Source organism: Gallus gallus, chromosome 3 (assembly GCF_016699485.2).
Source record: "Gallus gallus isolate bGalGal1 chromosome 3, bGalGal1.mat.broiler.GRCg7b, whole genome shotgun sequence".
Lineage (NCBI taxonomy): Eukaryota > Metazoa > Chordata > Aves > Galliformes > Phasianidae > Gallus > Gallus gallus.
Genome location: NC_052534.1, coordinates 75,633,578 through 75,656,782, shown reverse-complemented (window position 1 = coordinate 75,656,782; position 23,205 = coordinate 75,633,578). Strand labels below are relative to the sequence as shown.

General features: G+C 36.5%; 1 protein-coding gene across 4 annotated transcripts in view; it reads right to left on the bottom strand.

Moving 5' to 3' along the window:
• RNGTT (RNA guanylyltransferase and 5'-phosphatase) overlaps positions 1-23,205 on the bottom strand; it is a 186,154-nt gene that overhangs the window by 70,500 nt on the left and 92,449 nt on the right. For all 4 annotated transcript variants that reach the window (XM_040697864.2, XM_004940391.5, XM_419843.8 and 1 more), the window contains one exon: positions 19,624-19,692. In XM_040697864.2, coding sequence (XP_040553798.1) covers positions 19,624-19,692 — 69 coding nt within the window. The remainder of the gene's footprint in view (positions 1-19,623; positions 19,693-23,205) is intronic.

Here is a 23,205-nt window from a genome sequence, read left to right as displayed (position 1 = left end):
CCTTAGCTTAGGCTGAAGACCAGCTCTCCATTTAATTACTCTCCTCTGTGAAGATAAAATGATTAAGCCTGACTGTCACTGCATAGGTAATTTTCAATTTGGTTAATGTATGCATGCATTTTCATTGCATAATTTTGTCAGTCTTTGAAGAGTAGGCAACAGAACTGAACCTAGTATGTTCCAATGTTATTTTTCACTGCTTAAGTATATAGAAATGTTAAAAAAAACAACACAAAGACATTTAAGTATTTCGTATTAATTTGCACTGCATTAAAATGCAAGTCGGCAGAGTGATAACCTCAGCTGTGTAGTTAGTACAGTTGCTCTTAGATACAGAGCATAACTAGCTGTATTTAAGCACCATCTCAAGATCAAATGACCCAGATTAGCCTATATTACTGATCTTTTGGAAACCTGGACAAGATTGCTAAAGAAGTTAGAAATTATAACCTGACTACACACACACAAAAATGTGCACGTACACAAACATGCACAAAACCTCATACACATAAGTTAAAAAAAAAAGTCCAGATCATTCACTGTAACATTTATTTTTTGTCAGTCTTCCACCAAAACAGAAAGAAAAAGAAAACCACAAAGAAATACACTAAAAGCTACATGAGGACATAAATTATTCCACAGGCAGCTAATCTGTGACTCAGCCTCCAAAAGTATTTGTCTTCTGTCCCTTCTAGCCTCCCATTGCAGTTCCAACTCCTTCTGTTTTTCAAAGCGCCCACACAAATAACTTACATCTTCATATTCCTCATAGTCTATCACTGTGATGCCCCACTCTTCCCCATATATTCTATTTCGTCTGTTAAAAAGATAGACAAAAGGGCACCAGAAGTATCTAGGTTATTGACTGGTAAATGCAATTAATGCTTTTTCCTGCTGCATATTGAGCAGGACGTTCAGAACTGGATGAAAGAAATATAAACACCAGGCTGATCACTGTGAGGTAAAGAAAGTCCAGCTTTTCTTAATATAAAAGTCTAAAGCAAAAAGATTAGACAAGGACACTGCTTCCAGAATACAAAACTCATTCCTAACTCATATCCTTGAAGGTGAAGGCAAACTACATTGTATGCTATAGCATTTATGGTGTTTGGTGGTGATCAGCTGGTGATCAGTGAATCACCTGCAAGGGTTATCCCTCATGCAACAGGAACAGCTACTTTGCTTGTTAACAGTCTAGGAGACAAAGAATAAGGTCTTTCATGAAGATGTTTGACATCGTTTCTGTCTAATCTCTTGAAATTTTAGAGCAGGCAGGCTTCTGTTGTTGTTGTTGTTTTGGAGAGGTTTTTTTGAGTGCTTTTTCTCCCCCTATAAATATGACTCATTTGTCCCTGTAGTTATAAAGGAAAGGCACTAAGATGACATTTCTGAGTACTCTTAAGAGTGATCAGGTGGGGCAGAGCTGTTGGGTAAACACCAGTACTTCCTAAACATCTGTCGCTTTGTGAAAGGCATTTTCATAGTCAAGACAACATAGAAGAATTTAAACACTGAAAGGAAAATACAGGGACACACAAAATGGCTACCAAATTTATACCACTAGAAAAAACGATCCAAACCCTTTCCAGCTTCATGCAAACACTTCAATACCCCGGCATCATACCCATCACCCACCACAACCTGTGTCTAAGCACAGACAGATGGCCATGAGGCTCTATCTGAAGATGATAACAAAAGTAAATTGCTCTTTCAAAAACAAGAACAGCAAAAGAAAACACCAACCCAGAAACGAAAACCCTATTAGCTACAAATCACAGAAAATAATATATGCTTCTTTTAATGCTCAGTGTTTTAAATTACTGATTCAAGCCAACTTAAAAGTCAACACACATCCTCTCTAAACTTCAGCTTTTTACCTGGTTCAGTAAATTGAACAGAATACGGAGACATGCTGATGCTCCATAAATATTTGATCAGCTTTAATATAAGGTTGTTAATGAATTCCAAACATTTTACAGTGTACTGTTGTCACACAATAGAAAGCAAATTTGTAGACCATAACTTCTAAAGCTCATTAAAAAGATGAAAAAACAGCTTCCTTGGCTAAGCTCAAATCATTTAATGTCCACAACTAAGCCAAAAGGATGACAGAGCCAACTGATGATAACAAAGTTTTAAATGACTCATTACTTGACAATGAAGTCATAACGCTGCTTTAAGTCCACATACTCAAGCAGATCTGTGTACTCTTCCATACCTCCACTTTAAATAGTAAAATAAATAAAAAAATAACATGTTCTAAGACACACTACCTTAGGTGCATTCCAGAAATGTTTCCATTAGAGAGCTCAAATACTAACTAGTAATTATACCTCTTAATCCATGAACATTGGTTAGTCAGAAGTAGCAAGTTCTACTGTGAAAACGTTTTTGTCTCACGTGAAGACATGAACTGAAGCTATATGAAGTAGAAAGAAAAGGGCTATAACCAAAACGACTTCTAAAATATTAAGCCTGACTGTCAGAGTGTACTGAAAAGGAAAACACGCTGCTAATATGCATTCATTTAAATAGTGTTAGATTACGTTCCATACTAAGGATTTTAGCCCTTGAATGCAAATAAGGTTGAGAAAGTTAACCTGTATGCAGAAATTATACTGTTAATATTTTAGCAGTTATTTTTCAATTACTTTTTCCAGAGGTGCTTCTGAATATCAAGTTAATGCAATATTTATATTGGACATTTTGGTCATTATTGGGCTAGATGTCCCCCACTCCTGCGCTTTCATTTAGCTTTATACCTCAAGCTCCATTAAACATCTTGTTTCATAACTATACTAATAGCTTTTCTTAATATTCCATTAAGCAAAGAGAAAAATGTGACCAAATTTTCTTCATAACTAACTTCATTTACATATTAATCCTTTAATATTTGATAAATTAAGTTCAGCTAACAGCCAAAAATATGTGTTTACAGCCATTAGAATACAGAAGCTACAAAATTACTCACTGCTCATGGCTTTTTTTTTTTTTCAGCACATCACTGCAAGCAGCAGAAACCTATTCTCGTACACTCCCATTTGTAGTCATCCTTTCACTTCATATTATGAATTCAAACTAGAAACATCAACATTTGGCCTGAAGCAAAACAGAGCGAATAAACAGCCTTAAATTGTTGGCTAATGTTCGTGACCCACAGTGGACCAAATGGTGTCTGCCATCAATTCTAAATTCTGTATTTTGAACACAGGGAAATTAAAGTAACTGTATAAAGTTACTCTCCTGCCATTGTGATAACAGACAATAACACTGAGATATAACACTGAGATACACACACTCAGATAACACTGACAATATACTTCTCTTGGTCAAAGGAACTCATGACTTTCCATGTCCGCTGCTCAAGGTAGTTTTAGATGACTACTAATTATTTTTTATATAATTTTCTTAACCTTCGCCACCTAGAACGTACTGACTCTTTAAATACAAGCTGTGCAAGTCTCCTGGAAAAATTAATGCAATAACGCAAATAACAGAGATGCTTCACTTTGTCTTATGCTGCTTTCTTTACCTCATTCTGCTTATGTCACTCTGCATCACTTGAACTGAGGTGACATCAAGTTGCAGCCACAGTGTAATACATTACCAGTACGCCAATGCAACTACAGAAGACTACTGCATTTACTTCTCCAGATGATTTCTTTTTTCAAACTAACCTGCACAAATCACTAACAGCCTTAGGCTGAAACTAATATAACAAAAAAAAAAAAAAAAGATCAAATCTACGTAATTTTTCACTCAGCCATAGAATATTAGTATTTTTCCCCTCCCGAAATCTGAAAAGTTGTGACTAGGTGGGGGTCAGCCTCTTCTCCCATGTAACTACTGATGGGACTAGAGGGAATGGCCTCAAGCTGTGCCAGGGGAGATGCAGGTTGGATATTATGAAAAATTTCTTCCCCAAAAGAGTGGTCAGGCACTGGAATGGGATGCCCAGGGAGGTGGTGGAGTCACCATCCCTGGAGGTGCTCAAGAAGCATTTATATGTTGTACTGAGGGACATGGTTTAGTGGGGAATATTGGTGGTGGATGATTGGTTGGTTGGAGTAGATCATCTTAGAGGTCTTTCCCAACCTTGGAGATGCTATGACTCTACAAACACAACCCAGAGATAAGAATCTAAATAATTTGAAACAACTGTCCGGAACTGGTGAGAGATGGGCTGAATTAGAGTTTCACCCTTGTGTCAAAGATTTTATGAAATCTGGACTGAAATTAATTTTCTTCATTTCCATCTGCTTTCTCTCCTTACAGAATCAGACACTTCTCTCAAGCCATCAGGAAACCATTTTCTTACTGAAAACTTTAATGCAATTATTGCTAAAAATTACAAGAGTTCACTTGGTATGAAGATTATCATTATTTTACCTTCAGGTATTTTTTTTTTTAAGCAGATAAGAAGTAAAATTTGATCTAACTTGGGCGCAACAGAGACAGTGTAGTTCTAGGTGCTTAATGAAGCAGCTCCCTATTAAGTGTCCATTGCCTGTGTTTCTCCCAGCATAGAAAGGTGAGTATACAAAGCTCCCCACATGTTTACATGCTTAACTTCAGAGGACAGGAGTCCCTGTCATTTTCCCACCCTCACTGAACACAAGTAGTATTCAGGCACTTCCTTTGCAAAAACTAAATCATGCCTTGCTCTCTATACTTAAGAAGAGTAACTGAGTATGAAAAGCCAATGTATTAATGCATATTTATAAGACACAACTGTTTTTTAAATAAGAGCACTGTGATATCACTAATACTGCTTTTTTTTTTTTTTTCCTATTCTTTCAGACTTAAGTAGGTATTAAAATACTGAATATAAATGCAGTGTTTCAACTGACATGTCACAGCTTGGACCACGAAACAAAACAGAAAACTCTTTTGTCAGCTACGTTCCTAGGAATCACAGCAAGGCCCAGCTGATACTTTTTGGGTGTACAAACAATGATTTCATAAATATTGCATTCGTTTATAATTCTTCAAATTTAAAATGTTAATAATCTCTTTCCATTTTTTGTTTAACATGATTCTATCTGTCTTCATCTACTGAGGTCTGCTTGAGATATTCTCTCTTACTTCACAGATAGAGAAACTGAATCCCTGGAGGCTTCCCTTGCAAGTCTGGAGGATGTGGCTCTGGGCAGCCCGGTCTAGTGGTTAGCAACCCTGCCCATGTCAGGGGAGTTGAAACTAGATGATCTTTGCGGTCCTTTTCAAGCCTGGCCATTCTATGATTATAAAGATGAAGGGGTAAGTGAAAAAAAGCTGTTGGGAAAGCCAAGATAACACAGAAGAACTCCTAGCCCCTTTCCATTTTTTTTTTCCCTTTTCTTTCTAGTCTCCCAGAGCAATTCTTCTTCTCCTTTCCCCAGTGAAATAACTATGAAAGAGTCTCAGGAACATCATCTTCCTTCCTATTCTTCATGTCACAATATTTCTGTGAAAGAAAACTTGAATTAAGCCAATGATAGAGGAGAATACATTAATTTTCATCCCATAAATTGCTAAGTGTGGTTTCTTCATTACATTAATAGTTTCATGAACCTGTTTTTATTTTCACATGGTTGCATTTTGTGATGTATCAGCCTAAAACTCCCCTCATTTCTTAAAGCCTGATGGTCCCAATCATCTCTCTCCACCAGTTTCATTACCTTTTCCCCAACTCAACGTTCAATGCAGTCACTTGAATTTACAGCAGACAGACAGAAGTCCATCTCTCAGAGGACGGATGACTAGGTTGTGATCAAAAGTTCCTGGAAATCTCACTAACACCAGACTCGATCAGCAGGAAGCATTCACTGCTTGACATCTTCCAACAAAAGCATCCACGTTGTAACAAAAGAATCACCATGAAATAAAACCCAGTGCCCTTGGATGGCTCACTATGATAACCTGATTTCTAAGTTGGATAATTTATCAGCATTAGAGACCACATTTGCAGCAGCTACAACCTACAAATTTAAGGCTTCGTCAGAACATCAGTTTTTATAACATTTTTCTCAAGCTACAGTGAACGTCAGAATACTAGGAATGTTTCAGGAAATCACCTTAGAGAGCTCTTGAAGATTAATGAAAATTACCAATGCTAAACAGAAGACGCAAACATATATTTCAAACTACTTTGTCAGGAATGTCAATCTTGGAAAGGAAGAAAGAAGCCTTACATCAAGAGGCAGACAGTAAGCTAATCTGAACATAAGGAGAGACATACAAGTACAAACTAAGAAATTGCAGCATGCTGATCTCAGACACAGTCTAATTTCTCTTCTTTAATTCCAGAATGAAAAAGTCCCTAGAGCAGAACAGATATGCATGAAAGATGATACACAGAATTGCCAGCAGCGTTTTTTCTACATGTTGCCAAACGTATGTTACACAAAATTGTCATTAAGAGTTAGCTTATTACATTTTACAAGGCTACAAATCTCTTTGAATTAAATATTCATGGGTCTTGCTTAGAATACTGAATCTTGCAGTGTTTTAAAAGAAACAACAGAAATTTGCCTTCTAAACTACAATATTCTAAGACATAAATTATAAAATGATAAGTTTTAATTATACGGAATTCATCATTCTGTATCTAGATTAAAATAGCAAAAAGTGTATTTTTTATCCTTAGTTTCACAAGGAAATATTTATACAATTTTCTCAAGATCAAAAGAGAAATCCAACCAGTGGAACACAGCATGTACTCCACAATCCTTTGGCTTCCCTAGTAGCAAGCTGAAATGCTTGGAGTTGAAAAACAGCAAAAAAAAAAAAATACACTGAAATACACCAGCATGTATATTCTCTTTTAAGCGGTCTGCTACAAGACTAATACAATTAAAAACTGCATTTTGAGGAGAGCAATTTGGATAATGAGAAAGGAAAACTCCTCCTACTGGGGGAAAAAAAAGAGCACACTATAGGAGAAAATGGAAGGGGCCTGCCCACTCTTGGTGAGAAATTAATCCTTGCAGTTCTGACTTAGGAACAAGAAAGTCAGTGGCTCTGGGAAACTGCCAAGAATTTGTATGGCAGAGCTATTTTCTAAGCACTGCAAATAGATAGAAAAGAAGTGCAGGCTGTATTAAAAGAAGCCACTCGGAGAACTTCATTAGTCACTGTTACATTAAAAGTAGTGGTTCTGATATTGGTTGTTCATCTTGCCCTGTAACCAGTTTGAAAACACTACAAAACAAAAGATTTGGGCACATAAGACCTTCCACCCCTTTACTATTGAGCATGACCACGCAAACGTTGGTTGGACACACAACACAGGTTCTGCTTTGAAGAGTGGGATTGAGCAACAGCAATGAACCTGGTTCAGCTTCTCTGCTGCTGGCAGAGCATCTTCCATTCTTCCATTCTGTCACTGGAAGAACAGTTTCAGATGGCTCCCAATGTCAGCCACTTTTTCCCCTCTCTTGTTTCCTCTCCCTTAATTATACCACATGTCCAACTGTTCACGTAGCTATGCTCTTAGCAGACAAACAGCTGAAGTTGCAGAGAATTAGAGGAAGAGATTAGAGGACAATGATTGGAAAACCACAACGGTAACGAGTTTAGCAGTTTTAACATTGCTACAAGTAGTGATGAGGAACACAAAGATAGATTCAGCACAGCTATTTTATGAGCAGAAGTATAATGCGTTAAAAGACAGAATTGTGTTTCTTAAGCAAGTGAACTGTTCTTCATAGGGTCAATTTACCTATCCCCATCAAGTGAACACTGAAATGTTCAGTGAGTGGTCACTGAGCAACTCTAGCAGAAGCAGACAAACTGGAACAGCTCTACAAGCAGCTGTCTTCTTATCTGACAGATCTCTAGGAGGTTTTTCAGCTTACTTATTTTCCCATATATCCTTTTAGCGACTGTCTTAAAAAGACTGGGTCCTTCCTCTAGAACATAAAGCTGAGTAGCTCTGTCACAGCTGAGAACAATGTAGAAAACATCATCGTTGATTCAAGTAGGAATTGATGACAATGTTTGAAGCATACTTTTACAAACTCTGACACCCTCAAGATCAATCAAGTTCAACATTAAGGAGTACCTGTCACCAATATCTTTGCAATGCAAGTACTAGCAAAATGCAAAGGGATGATAATGAGCAGGCTTGTATGAACTCTGAGCCAGTAAGCTGGATTTCTGTGAGAAAGCATCACATTTGTGAAACAACTTTAATAGAATCCTTCAAAAATGTTCTTAGAATAGAGTGAGAGAGGAAAAGTACAGCGATGGCAGCAAAGTGAACAAATCTACCTGTCACCAATTCAGCAGGCATTCAGTAAAGGATAACATACTCACACTGAGCCACATCTCTCTGTTGACACCAGGAACAGTACCTGATCATTTTATGAGCTGTCTCATAAAAGTCATTTCTGTTGTATACAGAAGTATATTCCTCCTCAACAGAAAGAGCACATGACGTTTATAGACCAGAAGAATTCAGAAAACTTCTTTTCTTGACGTGAAATAAATTGGAAGTCTGGACAAAGAACTTGAGCCTTACAGTTAGCTGATGTCAGAGGTAATGGCTTTGGCACGGAAGATCCAGAGGTTTCGCTCAAGTGGAAACCAAAGACCTCTTAGCTTTAAAAAACAAAACAAACTTATTACAATGACTGTGATAAAAGCTGAGGGAGGATATTGCATGAAGTACCAAAGCCCATTTACCAAAATTGTAACAGAGTTGGATCAACGCTGTGGTTGCATTAGACAGACAGTTCCTAGATGTTTACGCTGATTCAATTATTTAGCCCTTGGCTGCATGTGAATTTGTGCTTTGAAAATGTGAAACAGGGAATACGTCTGAAAAGAATGGAGTTTCAGAGAGATGTCGGCTCAGGTGTTGACACTCATAAGTGTTGCAAACAGTCATATGAATGTATAGTCATCTGCCCCAAGAAGGTATCACAAAGGATCCAAGTTTCAGACTCTCACAAGTGGGAAAAAAAATTAAAAAGACTTCTAGGATGCTAGAAACTGATTAGAAGAGTGGTATACAAAGGGGAAAACACTCCACAGTTGATTAGGAACAGAAGACAAGGGATTTTGTGTTCGAGATGGCCAAAGAATTTTGAATAGAACGAATGCAGTGTTTAACTCTCTGCATCCTTTGTGCAAAAGAGTATAGGATATGCAGCAGCATTCAGCAACCAGTATCACTAACTAGCTACCTATATTCAAGCACCTACTTAAGTCTGTGCAATCTTGTAATTGCAACTACGTGTGTGACTGCAGTCAGAAGTTTTCAATAGAGGAGAAACGTAAAAGCTGCTGGTAGATTACAGCCACATCGCCATAATTACTGTTCTGAGGAAAAGCAGTAAGGAAAGCATCTCCCTTATGTATAGCTACCAAGCATTTCACACCTTAAAAATCACTTTTTTCTTCACCCTAAGGAAAAAAAAAATGGCTTTTGCAATTCACTCCTCAGCCAGTAACTGATTCTTAAATAGTAAACTATGTCACAACTTCATTTAAAATTTTACTGCTCTTCAAAACTCCACTTCAGTGCAAGGTAGATCTCATAATATAATGCCATTACCCAAAATAAGTAATATTCCTCTTTACTTCTTTACTAGCTGTGGGTTTTCCTTTAAATTAATCAAAATGTATGCAAGCAGAGCACTTTAATCCAGTTTAGAACTGGGCTGGAATATTTAAATATTTAAACTAGTCAAAAATATTAAAAACAAACAAGCAAGCAGCCTGCCTGCTGGATACTAGAAGTTTTAATAACTTTTTTCCTCTTTTTCTTTTTCTGATCAGTCCAGTCACCATCAATGTTCCTAAGAAGTCAGTTCACTTAGTTCACTAGTATGTCTGCAGAGAGACACTGAAGATCTTTGCAAACAATGGAATAATCTAGCAAACCTGACAGAGGACAAAACCATATTTCTTTTGAAGGCCTTGCAAAATATGCAAGCAAATGTCATGGAAACAGAAGCTCTCTCCATGGTAACATCATCCCTGGCATGGCAGCTAACCACTCTCATTTCTAGCATGCTTCAAGATATGGTACTAGCTTAGTACCAGTTTTCATCTTAGTGGATTTCTGTAACGTTCCATATACCCAGCAGCTGTAAAGTATTAATAAAAACAGTATTCGTTCAGAAGCATTTAATATTAAAGCCAAAACAGAATACAAGGGCAAACTCATTAACTGCAATGAAGCAAGTCTCAGTAACAGTCCTTATGAAAAACAAGAAACTGACAGCAACATAAAGAACAATTACATTACAGCTGTTTCCCATTATACCATCTGACTCACACTACAATCATCAGATATGCAAATATCTTGCACGAATTGCACAGAAGGAACCATAGTATAGAAGGGCACAATTCACAGTTGCAGCTAAGCAAGCCATGTTACCTGCCTTTATATAGAAGCTCCAATTTTTACCAACCAACTTGAGCAACCAAAACTCTCAAAACTTGCTGGAGACTCTTAGGTCCACTGCAGCTGCTCTCCACAGAGATGGACCAGCTTCGTGCACAGAAAGCAGAGCCACACAAATTATTTCCAATGAATAATTTATTTGGCAAATTAGGTCCACTTCGTGAAGCATCTGTAAGCAGCTCATGACTGACAAAACCTACTACCCAAATTTATTCTGCGTCAATGCTTGCCAAGCATATTTTCCAATCTGACCAACACTAAAAGTTTCACTTCTCCTGATTGTTACTAGATAAAAGTCAGATGACATTACATGCCCATACATTCAAGAAACTGAAATGGGTCATAATATTTTTGCAAGTAAAATACCAGGTCTTACATAAACATTTACAGTAAGCATAGAAAATGTTGCGCATCTTGCAGAAGTTTTAAAATGTGAGCAAATATTCACAAGAATAGTCTACCTGGTTGTTCTGGTTCACACAAACAGACTATGAGAAGTGGAGTCATATCCCTTTTCAGGTTCAAAGATTTCGATATGATCTTTGAAATATATAGAAATATTAAGAAAAATAAAGCTTAAATCAAAATCTCTAACAACGAGGAAAGCATCAGGACTGTATCACTTAAGTTTCTGAAAATACGAACAAAAAGTAACTGCGTCTCTCATCTGAAAGAATTACATAGAAAATGATTAGCTTGAAGCAAATTCAGCTGCTAAGACTATTGCATAGGAGCATACTGCCTAAAAACGAGCAAAAATTGACATCTGCCACTTCTCTCCAAGTAAACTTTGTACCCACCCCCTCTGCTTATCACAAAATGCAGACGCATCTTTTAAAACATATTTGGATAGAAACTGAGAGCTTTACATTTTATATATCAGGACACAAAAGGAACAACACTGAGATTCCTGTACACAGTAAATCTTTCTCACCTATTCTGAGCTCATCATACGACCGCTAAATTCTGTGATCAATTTACCATTAACAAACAATGAAATATTCCAAAACTACTTTGCATTATCTTTTATTCTCCTGTTATTTAACTTCTTTATTGCTAGCAGAAGAAGCTATGTTTTCACTTAATAATGGCAACATCAATTTACAGTCTGACAAATCCCTAAGACACATATTTTAATTGCTCTCACAAGCTGATAGTTCTCCCTAGAGAACCCCGTTTTGCATAAAATACATGTTTTGTTTCAGTGGTTGGATCTTCTTGGGATTTCCAGTGATCAGTGTTTCGAAACAAACTAACTTTGTCAGCTCAAACTTGTCAGAACTTTCAAATAGTATCTCGCAAGTGTACTAATCGCTTCTTTTAATAGGCAATTCAAAGTACACAGAAAATCCTCATTTCTGAAGTCCAGGATGCTACCAGCTAAGGCTTTTACTATTACCCTTTCAGAATGAACCAGCAGGTACATCCCAGCTGTACGTTCCTTTGTCTTGGTGGACAGCTTCTACATGAAGAAGAAGATTTCATTTCAGAAACATAACTGCCAGCATTAAGAGAAAATAAGACTACGTTTATCTGTAATAATTATGGTAGTAGTGTTCACTGGCTTTGTGTACCTGACTGCTACAGTTCTGGCATGGAGCCCAGCAAGTGCCATTCCAGCTCTATACTTAGGAGCGCATAACCTGCATGATACAATCATATCTAAATTATTCAGAGGAAGACTTGGCCTTACAGAGCTTTCTGTGAGCTGTGAGGAGCATAGCATGTTCTGCATAGTATGTAATGTAAACATGTTATCAAATACACACAGCTACATTTCAAGATTTATCTGATAATGTGTGTTAGAAACTAAAAGACGTATCTCAATAACTGCAAAAATTCGGTTACTCATTTTGGATGTTGATCCTCCATTTTTCAGATTTACCATTTGTAAGAACAGAGAGAGTAAACATTTCAAATTCTGAATGAGAGCAATGCAAAATATATCATTCTAATTTTTAAAGACTGCGTCTTACATTAACAGCACTTTGACCATACAGATACCAAAATGTAAGTGTCAATATTTCTCTGAAAACAACCCTGCTTGCCCAAATCTCAGGTTTACAGATAATCTTCCTGATATATTAGGTTAGGATACTGCCCTCTCTGAAAACAGCAGGATGGAGACCTACCTAAATATTCTGCTTTAGTCTGATACAAATCACTGTTTTTACTACACTGCTATGCCCCGACAAAGAAAAAATAAGAACATTTTATTAAAGATCTTCATCAAAATGTAAGAAGCCTGTTGGCTGTCATGTTCTAGCATGCACAGGAGAATGTTATGGGAGAAAACAACTGCAACAAGGTAGTTCTTCCAGATACTTTCCTAAAATCTTTTCAGTTGGAGTAAAAGAGGTTAGATCAATTGTACATGAGGTATTCTATTTGTTGAGAGCTACTCAAGGATATGAAGAAGAGACTGTTGCTAAAATACTTTCCACAGTGCATCCCAGTTGGAAGTCACTACTACTCTATCAACTTCTCAGCAGTGATAAGATTCCGTAAGAGTAAGAGCACTGCCATGGAGACAGCCGATCATTCATGGCTGCCTATGTCAAGGATCAAGAGTTGAATCGACTTCTGAGATGATTTAATAAAGAATTCTCACTGATTCAAAGCAGATTATTTCCTAGACTTCTCTTTCCAGTGATAAAATTGAGTTTTGTTTTTCAAAGCTGATCCATCATGCAGAAGTATAATAATTTGTGTAATGCAAGCTTATTCTCTTAAAAGCAGGTATGTTTTGTTAAGGGTGAATAATTGCTTTGGTATTCTCACCTGAGCATCTTGTTTATAGTACATACACCTAACGTTTATTTCTTGTAACTAGAAAATGTGCAACCTGACACAGTGGGGAGCATGAAGCAAGTGCCCTCAACAAGCTCCTTAAAAGGACTTCGAGACAAAGAAGCTATGCAAAAAACCATATTTGAAAAGCCCTGGCAAATAACAATTCTGCTTGTCCCCCAAAAAATATCTTTCCCAACATCTAGCAGCATCCAGAAAAAGAGTATTTAAGACAATCTCTCAAATGATACAAACAGGCATAATTATATTATGACATTCTGGTAATCCTAAGGATGACCAGCACGCATAACGTAAAGTATAAGAAATAGATCTTTCCTGCCTAATGCCATTGTCAGGCACAGTGGTTAAACTGCATAGCAGAAGTTCAAGAATCTGTTTAGATAGCTGCTGAAAATTAGATTAATCACTTGAGAAATCAGAGAACATCAGGTGCCATAGGTCTTAAGCAAACAAATGAGATAACATATCAATTAGAATTAACACTTCCCTTAGGTAATGAGACTTAATTCATTGACATCTACTCAGACATAAAAAAAAAAAAAAGAAGGAAGTCAGGTTAAACAATTTTGGCAAACAGCATATACATTTGCTTCTCTAAACGTACCAGCAAACTAACAGAAGAAATTTAAGCACAGAAAACCTTGCTATGGCATTTTCTTACTCTATTCAGAAATAAAAATGACTCAGTGTACACCCCCCTCTGGTCATGTTTTGACAAATGTGGATGCCATGAGTTTGTATTAGTAAGAAATCGTTAAATTTCTTGAGGAGCCAATTACCTCAGGAAATCATGGAAGTTTACTGTGTGTTTGAAAATCATAGCATTTTTATCTAGGATTCTTACAGTTCAATTAAACGAGGCTTAATTATTTTAATTAGATGCTACTCATTGCAGTTTAAGTTAGCATTTCCACTGCTACTTTTCCTTAATTTTCTAGTTTTTCAATTTTCAAAAAAAGGTATAAAATGAATCACCTCAAGAGAGCAAAGCAGAACTGAATTGGTATAAAAATATTTCTTATATAGTCACAGAAAAAAACCCTCAAAGAAATAGTGTATTGCCAATACATTTTAGTACATTCATAAAGCATATGATAGGATGGTATATATGTGATATGACTAGCAATTTAAGAGACAAACTGCTATGAACATTGCCATGGAAATTGAGTTTAACAACCATTCATAGGCAGAAAGGAGTTGTAAAGCTCAGTGGTATTTCAGGAGATTGACAGCAAATTCTTTGTGAAAGGAAAACCTGTAGCAGCACAAAAAGTGCATGCTGACATGACAACAGCAACCAGTGACTAGTAATAGACTCAGCCATGAACATTCCTCTTACAGAGGAAATCACATTTAGTAATGAGATATTCTAAAGATACATGAAAGTTTTTAGTAGTATGGACCAACACAAAGACTGATCAAAATTACTCTTGCCTTGTATTATCTGGTATAGATGTTAGAAGCAAAAACATACATTATGATTGCTCTTAAATCTTTATACACCAGCACTGGTGCACCAAGGCTACATGTGGGTCTCTATGAAGCCATTACTTGTGTTGCAGTAAAAATACTTAACAATAACTGATGCCCTGTCACTTGTAGACACGATGTTCAATCTTCAAATATAGGTCAACAACTGGCTTGGTATACATTTAAAAACTTGCAGAGGATCCAACAAAACAGATATTGCGGAAACAAAGGCTTACCAGTTATATAGGATTTTTAAGGAGAAACTGGCATTGCTTAATGAAACAAAACATGGCCTTTAAGATGTATTTCATTTGGTGGTGTCTCGCAGATAGCTCATTTAATGTTAGCTTCAGAGGCGTCTGGGTAAACTTTTATAAGGACAGAAAAGAGTAACAGCTACTATACGATCATAATAGGACAAATAATTAACAGGCAACCAAGCACTTCAGACCGCCATGAAGTCTGCCAAGGGAAAGGAAGGAAGATGTATTGAAAAGTTATTCTGTGTTACCCAGTAATAAAAACCTGTTCATTATTCTTTCATTTTCAAGGCTAAGCTTTTAGTATTCCATACCGAGAGTTACAAGTTAAATAATTCAGCCATTCTTTAAAATAATCTTCATCTTAAAACAGAGTTCAGCAGCTGTCCTTCCTTCACTGAAGTCACCCTGAACTCACACAATCAGACTTCATCCCTTGTCCAAAACAAGAGCACAAAGAAGTAATAAACAGAAATCAGCCTGAGCCAAAACAATCAGTGAGCTCAGGAGGCAAACAGATGAAAAAGACAGTAAGTTCTGATACGAGCTTTCCACAATTCCTCAGCTTCTTTAGGTCTTCCTAACTGATGGCTACTTAGCCTTCTTTTAGGATGCTGAAGTAATAAAATAATTCCTACATCCTCTTCCCAAGCAAGGCAAAGTAATAGTTCTAGCCAGCAAAAAATCAGTTATTAAGAGATTGCTAGCAGAAAAATTAGATAGTTGCAGGCAGATACCAGGGTGAAAGCATGATTTATAAGGCAGATAACAGAAGTAATTTCACTGATGAGTGGGCAAAGGTCAGAGCTGATTCTGCCATCAAAAGATAAGAGGCAATTTTTGATATTTTCAATAAAACCACACAGGTTGACAAATCACAATCTTTCTAAAACACATGTGGTCTTGATTGCTGTTTTGAAGCAATCTTTCAGAAACAGTGGTTGAAAACTTCCGATCTTATTCACAAATTATGAATTGTTCTATAAGTTGTTTGGTTTTTGCTTGCAAACTAATCTGCTCATTGTCTGGGGCACAATCATTGGGCAACATACCTGTCCATGAAGTTTCCTGTTGGCCTGTTTCACTCCTCCTAATTAGCACTTAGCTTCGGTCCCTGCTCTGCCAACCTGTTACATGTAGAGGGATCAGAAAGCTGATCAAATGGAATGGAGCTGACTTAACTGTACAGGAGTTGTATCAGGAGCATCTTAAATGGATAGAAAATGATGCGAGGAAAAGGAGTATCATGAAGTACTAACATGAAAGGGAAAGCAACACAAATGTGGGAAACAGACTTCTGGATAAAGGAGATGCATGGAAAGGAAACAAAGGAAAGGAAGAAGAGTACAAAGGGAAGAAGAGAAACAATAGTAAGAAAACATTGTCCTATATTTGTCTTTCATCATGGAGTTGTTAGAGAATGGTTGGTATGACAGGGGTGTATGGGGTTTACTGTGACGCTCACATCACATCAAGTCACCTACAAAGTGTTCTTAAGTCATAAACCAGAAAGAAAATCTCCATCATTTCCACTAAACACACTCTTCTCGTGATCTGTGAAAGCTGTGAAGAAGATGGGATGCCTCTGTCACTGCCTTTTAATTGTCATTGTGAAACTAAAGCCTTTCTCATACCCTGGATAATACATAAGATGAATAACAATTCAAGCAATGAATTAACTAGGAAAAATAATGCACTACAGTATGATAATGCAAAACAAACTAAACAGCACAGACAGAAATCAACCTCTTTTCTCCTTAATGTTGTTTCTACCATCAACAGACACAACAAAAAACAAACTTCTGCTTCAGTACAAGAAACTTGCTGTTCGTAATGAATCTACACAAGACTATCAAAAGATAACAAATTGCATTATACCTAATTGAAACCATAAATTTGGTAGTAAAATGTTTTCACAACTCTCTTTTCGTCAAAGCTTGACGATTACTCAAAACTGAACCAATTCACAAGTACTCTGAGGACAAATATCTTCAAATCCAGAGCTCTTAGAGGCTGTTGAAATCGCCCCTATTAAGAAATCACTTCAGGTATTCTGATTTTTATCATAAAACATAATTAAAACAAAAGTAACAAAATATTTTTCTCCACCTGTTTCTACCTCCGATACCAATTTTGCCTATGCTAGTGGGGAATATATCCATATTCTCTGGTCTGGAAACAAACATCTAAGACCAGAGATGAAGAGAAGCTTCTCTGCCTGAACATCGAAAAGACTTTCAAGCAGACAACAAATAAGATCCACACTCTTTATATTAAATAATGAGTTAATTTGTGTACTCTCATTTAACTACTAAAAATATGGAAAGTGTTTTAGTGTTTTTCCCCTCCATTTTTCCTATATGTAAATGGCCACCTTCCATTCTCTGCTGTCTCTTTATCCTTCTTTCGTGATCTTGTGATTCACGTTGACTTTTGCTTTCTTCCTCCTCAAAACACACATGAGACTTCAGGAGCTCTCAGATAATGTTCCCTAAACTTCCCTGTCTTCCTGTGGATATGCCACGGTCTCTTCACTTGCGACAAACTGTTTTTAATCAAGGTCTCTAAGCCTCACCATGACAAAAATTCAGGCCTCTACCTCACTCAACAATAGGTGTCTTTCTCTGAAAAGTGATATAACACATCACACAACTGCAACTATAATACAAAAAGAAAAATAATTTCAATTATTATTATCAAGGGATCATTTATGCATTATTATATTGTTGCCCTTGTGATACTGCCTGCTGTATTTCCTATCACGTGGAATCATAAAATCACCAAGGTAGGTAGAGATCTCCAAGATCATCCAGTCCAACCTTCCACCTGTCACCAGTATTTCCCACTAAACCATGTTCTTCAGTATAATGTCTAAATGTTTCTTGAACACCTCTAGGGATGATGACTCCACAACCTTCCCGGGCAGCCCATTCCAGCACTGACCACTCTTTCGGACAAGTTTTTCCTAATGTCCAACCTGAGTCTTCCCTGATGCAACTTGAGGCCATTTCCTCTAGCCCTACTGCTAGTCACATGGGAAAAGAGGCCGACCTCCCACCTCACCACAACCTCCCTTCAGGTAGTTGCAGAGAGCGATAAGGTCTCCCCCCAGTCCTTCTCTTCTCTAGACTAAATAATCCCAGTTCCCATTAAAAATAAAATAGAAAAGCAGTATCAGCTATCTACATCAGCTTTAACCTTTCCAATTAATCAGTTTTAACACTTATTTTACAACAAGTGTACAATAATTTCTTTTACACTGAATATATTATTTGCATTTTCTCGGCTACAGAAACCACAAGAAAACTGGGCATTGCTTAATCTAGGAAAACCACTTTAATAACAAATGCAATGAACTTATGTTTCATAAAACCTGAAATAATGCTGAAATTTGGATATTGTATTGGACTAAACAAATATAACCCATATTTTAAAGATGAAATGCTTGTAAAGGTTTTTATGCAAGCAAACTGTTTTTTTTATTGTGCTATAAATTTCTCAGTATGCTAAATCAGAAAACAAGTTCTAGAAACAGAACATATCAGATATTACCTTACTGCAGCAGCAAGGATAAAAAACACACATTCTTCATTAATTTTGTTTCAAGTAGAAAATATCATTTCAAATTTAACTATGGTATATCTCCATAGTTTAACCTCTGATACTCAGAAAACTGGTTCTGAGAAGCGTTTACAATTGCTTTAGGTTTTAACAGCATTCTAAGACATTATCAGAACTTCCTACGGAAGCATAAATTTTCTTTATCCTACTAGCTGTGCTTTGAATTTGAAATAGCTAGATATAATAAAAAGAAAGAAAAAGTCCGTGGTCTGCTTATCATCCATTTTGTGGTTAGTTAATGTAGAACTTGCAATAAAGAGTTTAATCTTATTACCAGATGGGTGCGTCATTACCACTGCTTGCTGAGATCAGAAATATGTGAAGTTTGTCAGAAAAAAAAGTTTTAACTGGAAAACTGAATACAAGTATCTTCTGTGAGTAATATGAAGGGTAGAGTTCTCTGTCAAACTGCCAGTAGTCCAAATCCATTCCTTGTTTTGCAAGCGAAAAAGGATGTAATTGTGGACATTGTTACAGTCAGTCTATACCAACATAAAGAACACACTTCAGTGTGACACTGTACCCAAATCAACAGTAGCAGGAATAGGTTGGAAGAGGTCCTCCTACTAAATTCCTTTAAAGCCATTTTTCCTGCTTGAGAGCTAACTATTTACACTGTTGTTTCTGAATGTCTGTAGTATTTTCGATGACTCCTTCCCATTACAGTTACACATCTTTATACTGACTAAACCTTTTACTACAATTTTAACGTGTGAAGCATCCTTAAGAAAAATAATGCAAGAGCTCAAATCGATGGGTCACGCAGTCAGAAAAAAATCCTTCTTCATTTAGTAGTATATATGACAAGCACACAAAAAACATGAGCTGATTTCTGAAACTTACTGCCATGAATTAATCCATGAATTAACAGTCACACATTCTGCAACTTGAACTGCAATTAGGTGGACTTAAGTAGTCTGAGGAACTGGAAAAATTAGAACCAACTTTGATAAGTTGTCCTGACCAAATTGAAGATTAAGCAGTAGATGGGAAGATAAAAGGGGAGGGAGAGTGAGAGTTTCCTTTGGGGTAGAGGGGAGAAAAATCAGTTATTGCGCTACTTACTCCTGTAGGCTGAAATATCAATCCATCCACTTCGTGGCTAACTTCTCTAGCAAAGCTTCCTTCCAGGAGCTACAAAATAGAATTAAAAAAAAAAAAAGAAATTCAATTTTCCAGAAATTAACATCTGACAGCATTCCACATGAAAGTAGACTATTTCAGGGCATTTTCCACAATTCTTGGTTGGCAGACTGCTCAACTGTGGCATAATCCAGTAACACGACACTACCACAAAACAACCATCCGAATCAACGTGGATCTCCCATGTTCCATTTTACATTCTGAAAGATTCTGAATTCCGGATGGAGACTTCATCCCTTGAGATACATGTACCATAGCAAAATAACATCTCCACATGCAAGCTAATGAAACTAGCTAGCCAACCTATTAGGAAAAATGGATCATATACTTCCATGCTAAATTATGACCTGCTTAAGGAAAAGTGAGTGCTACAATCAATAGGTAATAGCAAAAATAACGACAACTACCAAAACACAGTTATTACTTTATGTTTTATTGTACAGATGAAGAATTTGTCTAAGTTCCAAGTGTTTTTAGTAACGATTGATAAACTCTGACATGTAAATTACCACATTGTCATGAAACACAGCAAATACAGACATCTGACAATCACAAGCAGTTATAAAAGCAACATTTTGGCCTAGATTGTTAGCTTTGTACCATTGCCTTTGTACAGTCAAAGAGTCACTGACTGAATTATTCAAATTAAGTAACAACCTCTGCCCTCAGTAAAGGGCAAAAATATTAAAGGAGTCAAGAAATAGCATTTGTGTCTTACTGTGGGTTGCAAAAGTCAATACAGTGCAGTTAAACACTTAACAAGTCAAAAGATTAAATATTTTTAAAAAATACAACCATTAAAGTAATAATAAAACATTATTTCATCTAAAACTAAAGCTACTTGTACAGAATAATTGATCTGTTTATTATGAAAACTGTCTACCTTTTTCCTTATCCACACAGTTACTGGTATACTTGTGCATAAGCAAGTACAGCCTTCACCATGAAAGTTGTAGATACAGCGTAATTGAAAAACATACTTGATGAGAGTACTCCCAAGTGATAAAGTACTTAAAAATATTTGCTCTGAGTAACAGTCTTGAAACAGTGGTTCTCAATGTACAGAGCAGATATTTGGAATCTGTAGTTGTAGCACACCCCGATCCACTACCATTTGAATTAACAACTGAGGCTCACAATTGAATAACTTATCTGATGTTTATCCAAAACAACAAAAAAAATACTCCAAATCTTTTATAAGCTCATTGTTAATCTTTACTTCAGCACAATACATTGGAAAATATTTAAATAAATATTCCTGGGCCATTTTAAAAACCACAATTTTAAAGAATTCTAAACCAGCTCAGTCTCCTGCAGATAACTTCCAATGTCACTGAGTGTTACAGGGCAGCTCCAAAATTTACTGGCCCATGGGAAGTCTGTAATAGGAATATACTTGACATTTAAAAAAAAAAAAAACACATATGGTAAAGATTTCATTAAATTCAAGCACCAAAAAACACTCTCTTCAAGCAATTTAGAAAAAAAAAATCACTGAAAATAAGATATAAATTTAAAATTAGCTATTGCTATACTTTATTTTTATTAGGTACATTTCTACCCAGCTTATTGAAAGATAATAACCAAGGCAGCAAAGAAAACCCCTCCACCTCTGTTTTTGCTTATAATTTCTTAAAGGAACTATAATTTGAGGACATGGTTACTTTGCTGTTGGAGCTTACATGAAACTGTACCATTTAGTCTTACCCAAAACACAACTTTAGAACACAGAAACACGTTTTCATTTGGAGTTTGCAGCAATCTAAGGTATAGAACTACTACAACGAACTGTTTTACCTGTAGCTCTCTCCTCTCTGGTCTAACTGAAGTTCTAGGGAATTACATTAAAGCACTACCACAAGTTCATAAAAGAGGTGAAAAGTGCAATTCTAAAAAAAAAAAAATAATAATAAATCTGTATTTAACATTTCAAAATTACACTCCCGTATTCCTTTTCATTCACCACTCCAACAGAATTAGGAAACTCAAGGGATTGCTTTTTATCAGCTTGACATCCAGTTTCAGGAACTGAACTCATTCTCCTCATTTCAGAGTTCCTCAGTAATCTTCATAATAAATCTTTTCTGAAACGTCAATTAGGCATCAAAGACAAAAGGGTTTTAAAACCAGAATAGATAATTAAAGCTCTTCATGCTCCTGGCTACTCTGAGTCCATTCTCATTAGGTCAATTACAGGTATTTCTATTACAGGATTCTAGAAATAAATTTTTATTAAAAAGAATTGGGAAGAAGCGAACAGAAATTTTATCTCAGCTTCTTCCCATATACTATTTCTTCAGAAATAAACTTTTTGGAGGTCATCTATGAATAGCAGAACACATATCTACTGAATATCGTAGAAAGTTTAAACCGACAGGATAATGAGCAGAGAAGGAACGCATGACATATAAGCAAATATTTTTGACACCAGGAAACATAATTGGTGTAAGGCTTTCATATTTATGAACTTAAAATGCAGTTATCTTAGTTTATCCTATACAAAATGATGTACAATTTTCCACGCATTAAAATTCCTAATTAAAGTTGAACAGAACAGCCTTTAATCGGCACCGTGATAAATGGCACACCTGCCTGACTGGGATTACTGCCAGGGATCAGATAAAATGCAATGCATCTCAGTGGCATTTTTATAAAAGATGGGTAAATGATGCATGCAAGCCCATTCCTCTGGTATGCTATTCCTCATGGCCTCGTGACACACATTTCCACCTGTGAAACTCTTTGTTTGCTTCTCGCAGCTTTCAGTGAACATGGTAACGAACCATTTATTCATCTTCCAGTTTATTATTTAAAGCTGCATCCAGTTAAAAATAATTGCTGTATCTAATGACAGCCATACAATAAAAAGAACACTAGAATCCCATGAAATGACTGGAGCTTTATGAAGAGTAAAAGGATTTCTCTTTGCTCTTTAACCCAAAGGTCAGGAGCAGCCGTACGTCATCAAAAGCAGGGCTAACAACGGGTGATGCTGGTTTTGCTAAATCACTGAGCCAGTCAGTAGGATTTCTTGAGTGGATAACTGAAGAATCATGCTTTAGAGATCTCTCTGCAAATAACAGTAAAGAAATCGCTTGGCTCCTTCAGCAGGAGGAGGAGGAAAAAAAAAATCTGTGTGAATAGATTCTACATAATCCTGGTTTTTTTTTTTTTAATTAATGTTGGTGTAATTGAGACACAAGCCATATAAATCTTAGGAGTTTCCAGGTGTAATTTTATTTATATGTTCAATATTCAATAAGTAGTGTACTTTTTCCTTCCCCTACAAAAAAAAAAAACCTCACGGCAACTCAACATACTGAGATTCCAAATCACAGTATTCCAAATCATAGTATTGTATTCAGGCCTGAGGACACCAGTACAGGAAGGATGCAACACTGCTGGAATGGATACATAGGAGGGCCATGAAGACGATCACAGTACCAGAGCACCTCTCTTATGAAGAAAGGTTGAGAGAGTTGGGCTTGTTTAGTTTGGAGAAGA